At 57.5% G+C, this 18,151-nt stretch overlaps 1 protein-coding gene across 1 annotated transcript; it reads right to left on the bottom strand.

The window, feature by feature from the left end:
* Positions 1-5,029: 5,029 nt before the first annotated feature.
* On the bottom strand, positions 5,030-5,977 carry LOC124974002 (putative olfactory receptor 2W6). The gene has a single exon (XM_047537583.1). It carries the CDS (start codon positions 5,975-5,977, stop codon positions 5,030-5,032), a length of 948 nt encoding a protein of 315 aa, XP_047393539.1.
* Between the last annotated feature and the right edge of the window lie 12,174 nt (positions 5,978-18,151).

Below are 18,151 nucleotides of genomic sequence, written 5' to 3'. Positions count from 1 at the left end.
GGAATGAAAGGGAGGAGATCCCCTGAAAGTAGAGGGGAGGTCAGCAGAGCGGGGGTGGGGCAGGGAGAGGCAGGAGCTGAGGCGCGAACCCACAACCCAAGTGCTCGCCACAGATCACTCTGCCTGATTTACAGCTGTAAAGCACCAATTTAAAAGATTCCTCAGTGGAAGGAAGCCCGTAGGGGAAGGGAAGGAGGGAAGGAGGGAGGGACAGAGGAAGTCCTGGGGACTGAAATGGAGCCGTGACGTTCCGTGCTTGTTCCAGCAGGTCAAGTGAACCCACACGCGTGACTGACTGCAGGGCGCTAAGAGGTACCTCCGCAAGGCTTCCTGCTCCTCTCTGCTGGGCACACTCTAAGCTGCAGCAGGTGACCTGCCTGAAATGTGCCGGATCCATGCCGGGCTTGTCCTTGGCCGCTCACTTCCTCTCCGTGATGGAGAAGCCAAACCCAGCGTGCCTAACACTGGCGTGTGAGCCTCCCCGTGCACCCGGCCCCTGAACCCTGGTGCGCACGCGCGGGCGGCGTCTCCTCTGTACCTCCTTCCTCAACCCTCCTAACGCGCACTCCTCAAGATCCAGCAGGTCCGGGCACCCCAGACCTCAGAACCCAGCGAAGGGCTCTCCTGGCAGGCCGTCAGCACGGAGGCCCCTGCCGTCTCCCTCGGTCTTCACACCTGCCCCACTGCCCTAGCGTGGTACGCTTGCTGAGTGGAGGGAAAAATTCGTTAAATGCAAATGATGCACACGTGAATGATTGGTGGTTAATCACGAATTCCTCTATTCCCCCACAGCCAGTGGGGACAGGGGAGGCAGTGTCACTGGTAAGTATCTGTGATAAATCAGCACAGCAGTATAAACTGAGCTCTCAGGAGGCCTGAGTCTGCCTTCTGTGTTCTTCTGGGTGAAATCAACGTATTTTGCAGAGCTCTGTTACATACCGCCCTTACGCCAAGCTACAGCTCCAGAGAGGAGAGCACTGCGCTGCACCCGCCAGGGGCCCATCGCTTAAGCTCCCAGCTGTCCAGGGTGGAGTATGAGCTCACCTCTGCAGGTCCACCTGTGACCAAGAGGCTGCTCAGGACCGGAATCCCCTGGAATCTGAGCCTTCCTCCTCCTCAACAGCTCCGGTGGGGGCCCTCAGCCCCACCCTCAAGGACTCCAGTGTGTCGTGTATACAGCCACTCCCCTGCCCACCAGGTACAACCATTTTGCCCGCCTCCCAACCACCTGTCAATCTGCACTCCACCCACCTCTTCCGTTACAGGAATTTCCGGCCTCCCCATTACCTGTCACTCTGCGCTCTGCCCGCCTCTTACATTACAGGAATTTCCGGCTTACGCTGTCACCATTTTCCTGCTTCCCACGATATGTCCTAACATGCTATTGGTTCATCAGTCAGCTTGCAAGAATTCTCCTCCGCTATTGGTTCCTTCCAGCCCGTGAGATTCCAATATCTGGGAGAAGCCACACACCATGTGGGGTTAGGTATCAGCAGACCACACACCTGGTGGGGTTAGGTATCTGCAGACCGCACACTTGGTGGGGTTAGGTATCTGCAGACCACCCCAGTAGGGTTAGGTGTCTACAGACCACACACCTGGTGGGGTTAGGTATCTGCAGACCACACACCTGGTGGGGTTAGGTATCTGCAGACCACCTGGTGGGGTTAGGTATCTGCAGACCACACACCTGGTGGGGTTAGGTATCTGCAGACCACCCCAGTAGGGTTAGGTGTCTACAGACCACACACCTGGTGGGGTTAGGTATCTGAAGACCACCTGGTGGGGTTAGGTATCTGCAGACCACACACTGCAGGGGTCTTAAACCCCTTTGCTCTTCTCAACTAGCTACAAGGGAAGGGGACACTCCCCAGCAAGGTCAGACCAGGATAGGTAGGGCCGGCTGACCGCCTGCTCCCAGCCCTCCGGGTGGAGGACAATCAGACGCATCAGGGAGACCAGTCACAGCAGGAACTAGTTTATTGAGGAAGTCACACAGCTTTTATATAGGGTGGGGGCTAGGCGGGAACCAATCAGCTTAAAGGACAGCAAAGCACGGAGGATTCACCCAGGTGAGAGTCCCATAGGACTATATGGCAAGCACGAGCTGATCAGGTTCGCGGAACTGTTGTTAACCAATCCCTGATGGTGGTCCGATTTATTGTCATTAACTATTGAAACCACCTTTGAGGCCTTGATATAGCTCACTCGCCAGAGAGTAAGGAGTCAGCCTGAGTTAGTTAATGTGGCATTAGTCCCAACAATACACCTGGCGGGGTTAGGTATCTGCAGACTACACACCTGGCGGGATCAGGTATCTGCAGACCACACACCTGGCGGGGTCAGGTATCTGCAGACCACACACCTGGCGGGGTCAGGTATCTGCAGACCACACACCTGGCGGGGTCAGGTATCTGCAGACCACACACCTGGCGGGGTCAGGTATCTGCAGACCACACACCTGGCGGGGGCAGGTATCTGCAGACCACACACCTGGCGGGGTCAGGTATCTGCAGACCACACACCTGGCGGGGTCAGGTATCTGCAGACCACACACCTGGCGGGGTCAGGTATCTGCAGACCACACACCTGGCGGGGTCAGGTATCTGAAGACCACACACCTGGTGGGGTCAGGTATCTGCAGACCACCCCTGGTAGGGTTAGGTATCTGTAGACCACACCTGACAGGGTCAGGTATCTGCAGACCACACACCTGGTATAGGTTATGATCCAAGACACACAAGGAACACAAAAAGTTCAACAGCAAGAGCACAAGTAATTTGATTCAAAAATGGGAGAAGGATCTGAATATGTATTTCTCAAAATAGATATTTCTAAAAAGGAGCCATTCAAACGTCCAACATGTATACAAAACCTTTCAGAATCACTGACAATCAGAGCAATGCAAGTTGCAACCAGAATGAGATGTCACCTCCTGTGTGCTGGAATGTCATTACCAAAAAGACAGAAAACATCAAATGTTGGCAGGTAGCAGAGAGCAGGGAACATTTGGGCACCGTGGGTACAACCACAGAGGACACCAGCACCCCACTCCTGTATTCAAAGGAATAGAGAGAGGCGTATTTAGACGTCTGAGTCCCACATAAACTGCAGCAGAGAAGGTACTGGCGGGGGCACCACTGAGATGCCTGCCAAGTGGATAAAAGTGAGAATCTGAAGCCTGCGTGCTCTTAGCCAGGGTCCCCTTGAGCCAAACCAGCCAAACCCAAGGGATCCAAGGAGGAGCCAGATGAGGAGTCTGCCCACTTGAACCCAGCAGTCTGTCCTTGGTCTTCCACAACCGAGTCCCTATGACACCAGAGGCTCAGAGCCTCCTCCCTGGGGCCAGCAGACAGCCTGGACCACTCCCTCACCCAGACAGCTTCAGCGAGGGTCCTAAAGCTCTGCAGCCAAGGCCTCTGCAGGGGAATCCGCCCTGGAGCTGAGGGTGATGTCACCTCGCTGGTTGTGCCCTGAGCGGAGGACAGGCACTCACAGGCCTCGCCCATCCGGGAGGGCACGCCTGCTGGCCTCGCTCCCCACCTCGCTGAGTCACGAGGAGGAGACCAACGTGCTGCGGCCTCTCCCCGCGTGGACTGGTGGCCGTGCCACAGAGATTCCCAGCCACACGGCTCCATCGCACCCGAAGTGGCCCTGTGCAGTGCAGCCCAGCATCTTCCTCAAAGGAAGAGTCCCCAGGGGCCCTGGCCAAGTCCCTTCTCCAGCAATCGTCCACGGATCCGGTCCTGGGAAGGGGGGTTAGTGACTTCCAGCCAGGGACCTCTGCAGAGTGGAAACAGGTGAGAGCCACCGGGTCCGGATGGAGGTCAGGGTGGCTTTCGGCCTGAACCCCTCGGGTGTGGAACCCCGCCCGGGCTGAACTGAAGCTGGGATTAGAGTAAGCCCAATCTATGAAAGGGACACGGTGCGACTGCAGCCGTCACGGTGCTAAGGGCTGAGGTCCCGTGTGTCCCCTGCCTGGCTCTCAGGTCAGTACTGCCCCCAAGGTGCTCATGGTTCAGGACACAGGAAGAAGGCCGGGCATCCGTTAACGGCTCCCCCAGGTCACCTGTGGCAGACAGGCCTGGGAGTCGTGTTGGGGAGGCCCAGCCGGCTGTCCTGCGCTGGGCGCTGTGGAGCTGGGAAGTCCGCGTCCCGGGTTCTGATGCCACGTGTTGCTGCCACGCTGCACCTAGTGAGTCCCGACTGCGCTGACCTTGCAGGATCCCCACCAGTCACGGTCGGTGGGGGTGGTGATGACTCTCCTGAGGGACCACGGCGGTCGGTCCCCTCTGAATGAGGCCCACCTGCTCTGCTCCTCCCAGGCCCCTCCGCTGGGAGAGCAGCCGGCCCCCCGGCCTCCTTTCCAGAAGATGCACCTCAGAGGCCGCTGCTGGCTCAGGAGGTCCTCCCGCACACCGGACGCCCAGTCGTGGGCACGGGTGCTGGGAAAGGCTGCTCGCTCCTGCTCTTCCACATCAGTGGAAGACACAGTGCAGACTGCCGGGTGATTGTGGGACGGCGGTGACAGGCCTGCTGTTGTGGATGAGCCGCGAAGACGAGGACGAGGACGCTGCAGGCAGAGCAGAGCGGAGCTGCGCTCCCAGAGCTGACCCCCGTCACGCGGACCCGGCAGGGTGAGCCACGGGACACCCGTCTTCCCCACAGCGGCTCAGGTGGCCAGGAGCGGCCCCGGCCTGTCAGACCCACTCCAGGCTCCCATCCCGGCGCCCCAAACCCAAGCGTCCTCAGCACCAGCAGGACCCTGGTGGAGACCCCACACCCGACTGGCACCTGACCCACAGCGGCCAGTCTCGGGCAGGTGCTGTAACGCCCGCCCAGAGACCCTGGCTACTGTGTGGGCATGCAGGAAACTAGGGAGCCTCAGCTCTGCACTTGAAGCTGGGCGTGGATTCAAGATGTCTCCTCAGGTCCATGTGCAGGTTCCAAACTCCACCCCTCCTCTGTAGAACCTGCCCGCCAGGATGTGGACCAGGAACGCGCGCTGGCCGGCCGGACGCAAGGCCCCTCACTCACGCTTCCCCGGCCCCTTCTCCCAGCCCAGCAGCCTGGCCACTGCCCCCTTCACGTCCTTGTTCCTCAGGGTGTAGATGAGGGGGTTGGCGCTGGGCGTGACCACGGTGTAGAAGAGCGTGAGGAACTTGCCCTGGTCCTGGGAGTAGCTGCCGGCCGGCTGCAGGTACATGTAGATGATGGTCCCGTAGAAGAGCGAGACCACGGCCAGGTGGGAGGAGCAGGTGCCCAAGGCCTTCCTGCGCCCCGCGGTCGACCTGACCCTCAGCACCGCGGCCGCGATGGTGCCGTAGGAGACCAGGATCAGGGACAGGGGCACCAGCAGCAGCACCACCCCGAGGGCGAAGGCACAGGCTTCCACCCGCGCGGTGTCCTCACAGGACATGGAGATGAGAGCCGGCATCTCACAGAGAAAGTGGTCCACCCTGCGGCGCCCGCAGCGCGAGAGCCGCGTGGTCTGAGGACACATGACCAGGGCGTTCAGGAAGCCACAGCCCCAGGCCACAGTGACCAGCCGCAGGCAGAGGCCGGGGTGCATGTGCACCGCGTAGCGCAGCGGGCGGCAGACGGCCACGTGGCGGTCGTAGGACATGACGGCCAGGAGGACGCACTCCGTGGAGCCCAGCACCATGTAGCAGTAGAGCTGGGCCACGCAGCCCTGGTAGCTGATGGTCTTGTCCGGGCCCCCGAGGTTCCGCAGCAGCTGGGGCACAACGCTGGTGGTGAAGCAGAGGTCCAGGAAGGACAGGTTCCCCAGGAAGAAGTACATGGGCGTGTGCAGCCTGGCATCCACCAGGGACAGGAGGATGATGGCAGCGTTGCCCACCAGTGCCAGGACGTAGAAGACCAAGACAGAGGCGAAGAGGATCCTCTCCAGGCGAGGCCGGTCGGAGAAGCCCACCAGGATGAAGGCCGGGAGGGAGCTGTCGTTGCCGCGCCACATGGCCTCCCCGCCGCGTGCAGCCCGGGCCGGGAGCCGGGGAAGAGGACGCCAGCCCCAGCCCAGGGGAGGTCCGCCTTTCCTGACTGCCCAGGGCACACTCACCGGTGCTGAGCACGTGCAAGGCAGTGTGCCCGACTCCCCCAAGCGGGACGGATTCTTCTAGAACCTGCCTCCTTGGGGGACGGGCAGGCGCGTAATGACGACGGGGGCTTAGACGCTCAGCCGGGAGGTTTGTTGAAGGTGTTGGTACGTGGCTCCCAGTGCTGGGGAGAGCCCTGCACACGCGTGTTCAAGGAGGCAGTGGCCTGAGAGCTGGCCTCCCGTTAACCTCCACAGAACAGAACGTGGTGTGTGGCCGACGGAGCAGACGCCCCCAGGGAGCCAGCGGTGAGTGCAAGGTGCCCAGCCACTCTCAGGGGACGCTCAGGACTCCACGAGGCATGCCCCAGGCCACCGTGGGTGGCAGGTAACTGTGCTGAAGCGGGACACAGGGAGTCTTGAGAAGGCGGGTGCGAGGCGGCCTCTGCAGGAGGCCTGCAGCCAGCCTGTCTCCCTGTTGGCTCTCCTCACACAAGCTGGAAAGAGGACAGGGCCTACGTCCCACCCCGACCCCCATGTCCACGGCCTGGGGTCGGTGGGTATGCGCCCGGCCACCGCCAGCCTCCAGGGCTGCAGCTGTCAAGCCAAGGCTGTGGGGACCCTGCCTGACAGTGCCAGGAGCTACTGAGGAAGGTGCCCTGGGACGGCAGCGAGTGACACCTGGCTGCCTGCGGCAGTGCAAACACCAGACCCCCGGCCGGGCCCCACCAAGGGGTAGGGAAGGGGCGGGGCCTCAGAAGTGGCCAGACAAGGGCCAAAGACGGGCACCTTCGGGAGACGTCCACAGGCAGGCTTTTCCAGTGGTGGGTGCGAAGAGCAACAGCCCATCGCAGACGTTCACGCCCGTTGGAGAGACCCCAGAGCGGCAGGGACGGCCACACGATGGCTCAGCAAGGGCTGCCTCTGGGAGCCCACCCGAGCCAGAGCTGCACTTCACGCACGGGTCTGTCCAACACCTTCTCCTCGGTGCTTCTTCACCGAGTGCAAGACGTCCAAGTCCCACAGGCCTCCGCCTCGCCCACCAGGGATTCCACACAGACCCTGCAGCCCAGGGTCCCAACCCCTGTCTGTAGCTGAGAGTCGTGAAATTGCAGGGGCTTTTGAAAATGCCAAATTCCTCCATGAGCACAAACTGTAATGTGCACCAGTGTGGACACTTTGGCCTAAGACATGGGGTTGTGAGTGCAAGGGACCTGACTATAGACCTCAGGTCACACTCCAAGCACACGGACTCTCGGAGGACACAGCCCAGCTCCTGCGCTTCCCTAATGGAACTTGACTGTAGCAAGCAGGGGCTTTTGACCTCCATTTTACTTCAGATATACATCGTGATCAGCTCACCTGTTCATGTTCAACAGCACATTCAGCTCCGGGCAGAGGGATCACACCTGAGTCCAGGCTGTCCCCTCAGAAGCCCTGGACTTAGATGTTCCTGTCAGAGACGTGACGGCAATGCCTGAGCAGCCAAAGGGACACGAAAGTGCCAGTCAGCGCCAAACCAAAGAAAAGCCAAAGGCCAGCCGAGGCCAGGGTGCAGGGTCCCCCAGCTCTGCCCTCCTCCTGTCCATGCCAGCCAAGGCCAGGGCGCAGAGTCCCCCAGCTCTGCCCTCCTCCTGTCCACGCCAGCCAAGGCCAGGGCTCAGGGTCCCCCAGCTCTGCCCTCCTCCTGTCCATGCCAGCCAAGGCTAGGACTCAGAGCTCTGCCCTCCTCCTCCTGTCCACGCCAGGCAAGGCCAGGGCGCAGAGTCCCCCAGCTCTGCCCTCCTCCTGTCCACGCCGGCCAAGGCCAGGGCTCAGGGTCCCCCAGCTCTGCCCTCCTCCTGTCCACCTCCTGTCCACGCCGGCCAAGGCCAGGGCTCAGGGTCCCCCAGCTCTGCCCTCCTCCTGTCCACGCCAGCCAAGGTCAGGGCTCAGGGTCCCTAGCTGCCCTCCTCCTGTCCACGCCAGCCAAGGCCAGGGCTCAGGGTCCCCCAGCTCTGCCCTCCTCCTGTCCACGCCAGCCAAGGCCAGGGCTTAGGGTCCCCCTCACTCTGTACTTTTCCCTTCCCATCCATTTCTCATTTTGGGGGTTTTGGCTGGCAGTCATGGCCACTTTGTCCTCCCCAACCTGCACATAGAATCCCTGAGGAGAATTCCCTCACTGTGAGCTCTTTCCAGAGGAGAGGTTGTGATTATTCTCAAATCTACCGGAGGAGCCCTCCCACTCTGATTTGTCTCTATTTAAGACAGAATAGCAGAGTTTTCTGTTCAACTTGGTTCTTCTAATCCACAAGAGTGGTTTTTATGTGTGCATCTACTCTCAAGGGACACCCTTAGATTGGCCCAGCAGGGATTAGGGAAACAGGCAGAGCAGAATCATTCTTCATATGCCTTAGATTCACTTTGTAGAATTGTTTGTTCCATTATTTCTGAATCAGTATCTTGCTTCAAAAATGCAGTTCCAAATTGCAAGTTGGTATCAGGAAGTCCCTTACTCTGATGCCCTACCCAGGATAAACCCTAATGGGAACCCTCATAAAGATAATTTGAATAAAGGTTCAGACATGAGACTCATTGCCACAAAAAAAAAATCCCATTTCAAAATCCTCACCCTTCCTCTTCCCAGAAGGTGGAAGACTTGAGATTCCATAGTCCTTCTTACCTCAATCCCAGAGATCCAGGGGAGTTTTCTGTGGGATCCCACAGCTAAATCTGGTCCTTTTAGTTTCTGGATCTTTAGTTTCTGGAGTTGTCCAAAGACTCTGATGGAAAATTAAACACAAAACCCACATCTGACCAGAGGCACTGTTATGGAGTTTACCTGGCAGGACGCGGAGGAGAAATCATCACCTGTGGCGGGAGTGGCCAGACAGAGGTCTCCACTGTAGCTCACGGACGGAGGGCCCGGACCCACCTTTCAGATCTCCGCCTGTGTCCAGCTGCAGGTCCCTGCTCGGGGCAGCAGTTGCCCCAGGCGAGGAAGCATGCTGAGCTCGGAGCCCAGAGCCAGGCGATGCCCCTGCACTGGCTCACCCTCCGGGACAGGAACGGTGGCTTTCGCTCCCCGTCGCTGTGGGACTGGGGTGCCGGGGGACCTGAGGGCTGGTGTCGGTGTTTACAGGGCCATGCCCAGGGGACAGCCTGTTCTCAAGGACCCCAGGGAGGCGGCCCGGAGCTCCCAGACGGGCAGCGCAGGTGTTCTAAGAGAACCCGCCGGGCAGAGCAACGCCCCGCTTGGCCCTTGTTCCAGTCAGCTCTTTGGCTGCTGTGACTGCAAGAGCTGAAGAAGAGTTAGGGGAGGGGCGTTTGCCTGGGGGCCACAGGGCTCAGCGAGGCAGGACGCCATGGCTGGAGAGTGGGCTGGAGGGAAGCCGCTCACAAGGTGTCAGGAAGCAGAGACAGAGGCTCCCTCCACGTGCCAGGGACAAACACAGATCCCAGAGTCCTGCACTGATGACCGCCTCCTCCAGCCACACAGGTGTCCACTGGTCAGTCCCATCGGGGATCAGCTCACTGATTAGGTCAGGCCTCTCGGATGCAATCATTTCATGCTAAACTTTCCTGAATCATCCCACGCATGAGCTTTTGGAGGACATTTCCTATCTCATTTCCATCTCACAATGCGGAATACACTTGGTCCACTTGCAAGAGTCCCTGGAGTCTCTTCAGTCCAGCACTGCCCAAGAGTCCAGTCCACGGTCTCCTCGAGACTCCAGGCAGACTCAGCACCAGCTCCCGCACACATCAAAGGAGCAAGTTGCATAAAGGCAGAGTGAACGCTTTCATTCCAGGGAGAGAAACGGGCACAGGCGGAAGGAAGGCAGAAAGGCAAGTGCGGGCAGCCAGCCGCAAGAGGGGGCGGGGTCTGCGGCCGGACTCACAGACGCCTGCGCTTCTTCCGCGGTACTCTCAGAGCGAGTGGGCAGATTGTCCAGGGCACAGCAGCCGAGGGCTGATCACCTGGTGTCCAGTAGCCACAGGCTGCCCTCCCACAGAGCTCAGCCTCCGTCCGAGCCTGAGCGGGCAAAGCCCAGCCCAGCAGTGGCCCGAGCACATGGAGTCAAACTGGAACTCATGGCAGAAAGAAGAGGGAGACCGTGCACAGGCAGGGCACGCGGCTCCGGTCCAAAGGCTCCTGACCTCATCTCCACCACGGGGAGCCGGGCTCAGGCAGAGGTGATCCGCCATCCCGAAAGCCAGCAGGACAAGAAGATGCCAGGATCGCGGATGCGAGGGAGGAAGACAGCTGACAGGACCGAGCGCAGGTTCAGGTGGAGCCCTGCAGGCGCGGGAGCAGGAGCTCCAGCCGCAGTCAGCTCTGCTCCCAGTGGAGAAGACCCCGTGTGACCCCGAAGGAAGGAACCAAGACGTCCATCACCCCACTGACACTGACCATGGTCCTGGAGGTTCTGGTGAGTGCAGGACAGAAAGGAGGGAAGGGCAGCAAGATGAGGAAGGAAGAGGGGAAGCATCCTCCGCCTGTGTGTGGAAGGACTACGCGGCTCTATCCACACATTCCTACCACTGTTACCACTTACAGGAAAAGGTAGAGTTTGAAAATCAACCACATTCCCACATACCAGAAATGCTCATTGGTCACCAAATTAAAAATGCAGTTGATCAAAAATAAAAAGTCAGCACAAACCTCACAAATGTAACAAGAAAACATGCATAGAACCCACACACGGAAAACCAAGACCCGGATGGAAAGAATCCAAGAGGGCCTCAGCGGCAGAGGGACATACGGTCTGGGTGGGCTGAAGACCACACGGTGCCAGCTCTCTGCCATGCAGGCTTGACACAATTCCTACCCCAAACCACGCCCGCCCAAATGTGTGGCTGCGGATGAGGTACTCGAAAGAAAAAGGAACTAGGAAGGCAAATAGACTCTGAAAAGATAAGGAACCCAGAGCCGGAAGCAGCCCTTCTGACTCCAAGAGTGGCTACAGACACAGTCGTAGGACGGGGGCACCGGAGCAAGAGCAGACCTGCTAGCACTGCGGAGGGCCCAGGGCGAGCTCTGCACAGATGGGCCTCGCTGAGCTCCTGAGAGGCGAGCAGCGATTCCGGGGAGGAGACACAGCCTGCCAAGAATGCCGGAGCAAATGGACATCCACCAGCAAAGAACGTAAGGCTCGGCTTAGGCCTCCTGCATGAGCCTCAACTTAGGCCTCATGCATGAGCCTCGGCTTAGGTCTCCTGTGTTACACATTCTGGACCATGAACTTGGGTGCAAGTGTACCACAGCTCAAGGACCTAAATGTATCCTGGGCTTCAATGCAAAATGTAAAGCTATGTGACTTTAAACAAAAGCAGGTGAGGAAACCTTCAGGACCCGGAAGAGGCAGAGTCTCAGGCTTGACTCTCAGCAACGCATGAAAGGAAAGGTTATTAATTGGGATTAACCCAAATCAAATCTTGTCTAGTAAAAGACACCATTAAGAGACTAAAATGGCAAGCTATAGCCTGGGAAAATATTTTTAAACTACAATAGAGGGCTAGTATCTGGAATATAGGAAGCTCTCTCAAAAAATCCACAGTTTAACAAAACCCACATCATCCAATTAGAAAATGAGCGAAAGTTGGGAAGAGGTGTCCCACCAGAGAAGATGCACAGAGACAAACGGAGTTCAGGTCAGGCAAGTGCAGACTCAAATGCAAACAAAACATCAGCACAAACCTATCAGAGCTCTGAGTAAAATACAGAAAGTAACAAAGGCAGGCAAAGAGGTGGGTGAACTGGATGACCCATAGGCTCGAGAAAGAGAGAGCAATGCCCCTGAACTCTTACATGTATGTGACTCTTGCTGGGCACCGTGGCTCAGGCCTGTCATCCCGGCTATTTGGGAGGCTGAGGCAGGAGGATTGCAAATTCAAGGACAGACTCAGCAAGGAGGGAGACTCTGTCTCAAAATAAAAAATAAAAAGGGCTGGAGTGTAGCTCTGTGGTGGAGCACTTGCCTAGCATGTGTGAAGCTCTGGGCTCCATCCCCAGCACCAAATATAATAAATAAATAAATAATAAATAAATAAATAAATAAATAAAAAGTATGTGAATGGGGCGAAGGCTGCACTGAACTTGAGTCATTGCTCTTAAAACCTGGCTGAAATGGCCGAGAGATCTCAAAATGGAGTTCAAAGCAAAGCCCACACGACGCTTGTACTGCCTGGATGTTCAGGGCCTGCCTCTCCCTCTGGCTGCTCCTGGAGTCTCCAGCTTGGCCCAGATGTCACCTGCTCCATGAGTCTTGGCCTGTGCACCCCAGCCGTGGACCCCGCCCCCTCCACGTTGGCATTCTGTCTTCCAGAACTCCCAGCACTATGTGGAACTGCCTTCTACCCCTGTCGGTTCCCTCGCTAGCTGCAAATCTCCTCCAACCAGAATGCAAGCTCAGAGAGAGCGGAGACCCCTCTACCAGCCTCCCAACACAGCACCTGCACCAGCTAACCACCTCAGAGAGGACAGGGGACAGACTGGAGATGGATGACGGACACAAGATAGACAGGGATGATAGACAAGGACAGATGTACAGAGGTGAGCGCTGGAGGATGGACACGGATGGATGGATTGATGGATAGATGATAGATAGATGATAGACAGATGATGGACAGAGAGCAGACAGGGATGATAGACAAGGACAGATGTACAGAGGTGAGCACTGGAGGATGGACAAAGGATGGATGGATGATAGATAGATGATAGATAGATACATGATAGATAGATGATGGACAGAGGGCAGACAGGGATGATAGACGAGGACAGATGTGCAGAGGTGAGCACTGGAGGATGGACGGATGGATGGATGATAGATGATAGATAGATGATAGACACAAGATAGACAGGGATGATAGACGAGGACTGATGTGCAGAGGTGAGCGCTGGAGGATAGACACAGATGGATGGATGATAGATAGGTGATAGATAGATGATAGATAGATAGATGATAGATAGATGATGGACAGAGGGCAGACAGGGATGATAGATGAGGACTGATGTGCAGAGGTGAGTGCTGGAGGATGGACACGGGATGAATGGATTGTTGGATGGATGGGCAATAGATGATAGATGACAGATGATTGACAGGTGCTGGATGATACATGGTAGACGACAGGTATCAGATGGATGGTAGATGACACATGATGGACAGAGATGGAGAGGTGGCTGGCTGAGTGGATGAAGGAATCGCACGCCCCATGAGGTGGAGGCTTGGGTAGAATCTGGGAAGCACAGTGATGGACTTGCCTTCCTCACTGTGCAAGCCCAGCTCTTCACTCAGGCTAAGGTAGATCTAAGGCAGCGTGACCCTCCACGTGGGGACAGCTGGAGGGGTTGCCAGTCCCCATGTGGGGACACTGGAGAGGTTCACTGGTGCCCTGTGGCCACACCTGCAGCCATCTCTGCCACTTCTATACACCTGAGTCTGGTCACGGCGGTGCTGAGAGGTAGACCAGGCCAGTGAGCAACAGGCATCTCCGAGACAAGCCCATGTCACCTTTCGAGGAAATGGGGTGAGCCTTGGATGTGCACTGAGACCCAGCGGTGACACTGGACACTTGTCCCCAGGTGGGCTGCGCTGGCTCAGCAGGAGCCCCCTGGTGTGGGGAGCCTCACAGACACGAGCGTCCGTGAACAGAGCCAGGTGCTCTTCTCCCGGGCTCTCTGGAGGACGACGGTAGCCGCATGGGGAGGCTGAGTGTGGCCTTCACCTGAGGAGAGCAGAGCTCACGCTGAAGCCCGGCGCTCCTGCTTCCCCGGGGCCCAGGGCTGCCCCAGGACCGGGCGTGGTGGTGCTGGGCAGAGACGCTCCCTCCTCACTGGGGCCTGGTGTCCAGGCGGTGCTGCTTCACCTGCCCTTAAGGAAGCTTCTGTCCCCAGCCACGTCACCCTGGATGTGCCATCCCATCTCATCCAGAAGCCAAGCAAGCCTGGGCCCCGGCAGTACACGGCGCAAGCCCCGGGGACTTTACATGGCTCCCTGTGGTGGACACAGCTCTCTGCCCTCTTGGCTCTCTCTGCCTGAGCCATGAGGACCCAGGAGGTAGCGACAGGCTCCTCAGTCCTGTGGACACTACTATCTGAGAGACTCCCTTCAGCGCTGACAGGCACCAGGGGACTGTTCTGAGACGGTGAATAAGTTGGGCCTCCCGCGGGAATGCCCTTTCCTGCAAACTGAGCCCTCGAACTAATTACGTGCTTGCAAGGAGCTCAGATCCCAGAGGAGCCAGGGGCGAACCCCAGGAGGCCCAGTGAGACAGACAGCAAGAACTCCCTGGTGAAGTCTGTGTAGGCGCCCCCACAGGATCCCGGGCCCCTGAGGAGACAGGCTTCCGAGCCAGGGCTCTGCCCTCCTGGCTGGCTGTCACCCTCCCCATCTCCTGCTGGGTCAGGGGCAGCAGACAAGAGGACGACCAGCACCCTCCTTCTTGTGGGTGGCTCACAAGCACTCTCACCCAGCGTGAGCAGGAAGCGGAGGGAAGGATACCTAGGCCACACCTGCCATCTGCACCATGGTTTGCAGATCCCAGAGAAGATCAGGACTGAAAGGAGGCCGGAGTCTGTGGAGGCTGCTAACAAAGGAAAAGGCAGTGGCCAGAGACACATAAGAGCCAGGCAGATAAGCACTGAGCCCCGAAGGGAACATAGAGCGGCCTCACTGCAGGGGTAGGATCCTCCTTGATGAGTAAATGCCTGTGCTCTCCATGACTCCTGTGCTCACTCACTTCCACCCTGCTCTCCATGACTTCAGTGCTGACTCACTTCCACCCTGCTCACCATGACACCTGTGCTCACTCACTTCAACCCTGTTCTCCATGACTCCGGTGCTCACTCACTTCCGCCCTGCTCTCCATGAGGCCTGTGCTCACTCACTTCCACCCTGCTCTCCATGACTCCTGTGCTCACTCACTTCCACCCTGCTCTCCATGTCACCTGTGTTCACTCACTTCCATCCTGCTCTCCATGACTCCTGTGCTCACTCACTTCCACCCTGCTCTCCATGACTCCTGTGCTCACTCACTAACACCCTGCTCTCCATGAGGCCTATGCTGACTCACTTCCACCCTGCTCTCCATGACTCCATGGTCACTCACTTCCACCCTGCTCTCCATGACTCCGTGGTCACTCACTTCCAACCTGCCCTCCATGACTCCTGTGCTCACTCACTTCCACCTTGCTCTCCATGACGCCTGTGCTCACTGACTTCCACCCTGCTCTCCATGACGCCTGTGATCACTCACTTCCACCCTGATCTCCATGACTCCTGTGCTCACTCATATCCACCCTGCTCTCCATGACTCTTGTGCTCACTCACTTCCACCCTGCTCTCCATGACTCCTGTGCTCACTCACTTCCACCTTACTCTCCAGGAGGCCTGTGCTGACTCACTTCCATCCTGCTCTCCATGACGCCTGTGCTCACTCACTTCACCCTGCTCTCCATGACCCCTGTGCTCACTCACTTCCACCTGTTCTCATGAGGCCTGTGCTCAGTCACTTCCACCATGGTCTCCAGCCTCCTGTGCTCACTCACTTCCACCTGTTCTCATGAGGCCTGTGCTCAGTCATATCCACCATGTTCTCCAGCCTCCTGTGCTCACTCACTTCCAACCTGCTCTCATTACGCCTGTGCTCACTCACTTCCACCCTGCTCTCCATGACGCCTGTGCTCACTCACTTCCACCCTGATCTCAATGAATCCGTGGTCACTCACTTCCACCCTGCCCTCCATGACTCCTGTGCTCACTCACTTCCACCCTGCCCTCCATGACTCCTGTGCTCACTCACTTCCACCCTGATCTCAATGAATCCGTGGTCACTCACTTCCACCCTGCCCTCCATGACTCCTGTGCTCACTCACTTCCACCCTGCCCTCCATGACTCCTGTGCTCACTCACTTCCACCCTGCTCTCCATGACTCCTGTGCTCACACACTTCCACCCTGCTCTCCATGACTCCTGTGCTCACTCACTTCCACCCTGTTCTCCATGACTCCTGTGCTGACTCACTTCCACCCAGCTCTCCATGACTCCTGTGCTCACTCACTTCCATCCTGCTCTCCATGACGCCTGTGCTCACTCACTTCAACATTGCTCTCCATGAGGCCTGTGCTCACTCACTTCCACCCTGCTCTCCATGACTCCTGTGCTCACTCACTTCCATCCTGCTCTCCATGACTTCAGTGCTCACTCACTTCAACATTGCTCTCCATGAGGCCTGTGCTCACTCACTTCCACCCTGCTCTTCATGACTCTTGTACTCACTCACTTCCACCCTGTTCTCCATGACGCCTGTGCTCACTCATTTCAACCTGCTCTCCATGACTCCTGTGCTCACTCACTTCTACCCTGCTCTCCATGACGCCTGTACTCACTCACTTCCACCCTGCTCTCCATGACTCCTGTGTTCATCACTTCCAACCTGCTCTCCATGATGCCTGGGCTCACTCACTTCCACCCTGTTCTCCATGACTCCTCTGCTGACTCACTTCCACCCTGTTCTCCATGACTCCTATGCTGACTCACTTCCACCCGGCTCTCCATGTCTCCTGTGCTCACTCACTTCCACCCTGCTCTTCATGACTCCTGTGCTCACTCACTTGCATCCTGCTCTCCATGAGGCCTGTGCTCACTCTCTTCCACCCTGCTCTTCATGATTCTTGTACTCACTCACTTCCACCCTGCTCTCCATGACGCCTCTTCTCACTCAGTTCCACCCTACTCTCCATGATGCCTGTGCTTAATCACTTCCACCCTGCTCTCCATGAGGCCTCTGCTCACTCACTTCCACTCTGATCTCCATGAGACCTGGGCTGACTCACATCCACCCTGCTATCCATGACTCCTGTGCTGACGCACTTCCACCCTACACTGCATGACACCTGTGCTCACTTACTTCCACACTGCTCTCCATGACTCATGTGCTCACTCACTCTCACCCTCTTCCATGAGGCCTCTGCTCACTCACTTCCACCCTGCTCTCCATGACACCTGTGCTCGCTCACTTCCACCCTGCCCTCCATGACTCCTGTGCTCACTCACGTAAACCTTGGTCTCCATGACTCCTGTGCTCGCTCACTTCCACCCTCTCTCCATGAGGCAAGTGCGCTCACTCACTTCCACCCTCTCTCCATGAGGCCTCTGCCTAATCACTTCCACTCTTCTCTCCATGAGACCTGTGCTGACTCACTTCCACCCTGTTCTCCATGACTCTTGCGCTGACTCACTTCCATCCTGCACTGCATGACACCTGTACTAACTTACTTCCACCGTGCTCTCCATGACTCCTATGCTCACTCACTTCCACCCTGTTCTACATGAGGCATGTGCTGACTCACTTCCACCCTGCACTCCATGAATGCTGTGCCCACTCACTTCCACCCTGCTCTCCATAAGGCCTCTGCTGTCTCACTTCCACCCTGCTCTCCATGATTCCTGTGCTGACTCACTTCCCCCATGCTCTCCATGAGGCCTCTTCTGACTCACTTCCACCCTGCTCTCCATGAGGCCTCTGCTCACTCACTTCCACCCTGCTCTCCTAGACACCTATGCTGACTCACTTCCAACCTGCTCTCCATGAGGCCTGTGCTGACTCACTTCCATCCTGCTCTCCATGACACCTCTGCTGACTCACTTCCACCCTGCCCTCCATGACTCCTGTGCTCACTCACTTCCACCCTGCTCTCCATGAGGCCTCTGCTGACTCACTTCCACCCTGCTCTCCTAGACACCTATGCTGACTCACTTCCAACCTGCTCTCCATGACTCCTGTGCTCACTCACTTCCACCCTGCTCTCCATGAGGCCTCTGCTGACTCACTTCCACCCTGCTCTCCATGACACCTCTGCTGACTCACTTCCACCCTGCCCTCCATGACTCCTGTGCTCACTCACTTCCACCCTGCTCTCCATGAGGCCTGTGCTCACTCACTTCCACCCTGCTCTCCATGACTCCTGTGCTCACTCACTTCCACCCTGTTTTCCATGAGACATGTGCTGACTCACTTCCAACCTGCACTCCATGAATCCTGTGCCCACTCAATTCTACCCTACTCTCTGTAAGTCCTCTGCAGACTCACTCCCATCCTGCTCTCCAAACTCCT

The sequence above is a fragment of the Sciurus carolinensis genome, unplaced genomic scaffold (assembly GCF_902686445.1).
Source record: "Sciurus carolinensis unplaced genomic scaffold, mSciCar1.2, whole genome shotgun sequence".
Taxonomy (NCBI): domain Eukaryota; kingdom Metazoa; phylum Chordata; class Mammalia; order Rodentia; family Sciuridae; genus Sciurus; species Sciurus carolinensis.
This window is presented reverse-complemented; position numbering and strand designations above follow the sequence as displayed.

What these genes read in the sequence shown, in the direction of transcription:
- LOC124974002 (XM_047537583.1), bottom strand. Translation starts at nt 5,977, where the DNA reads ATGTGGCGCGGCAACGACAGCTCCCTCCCGGCCTTCATCCTGGTGGGC.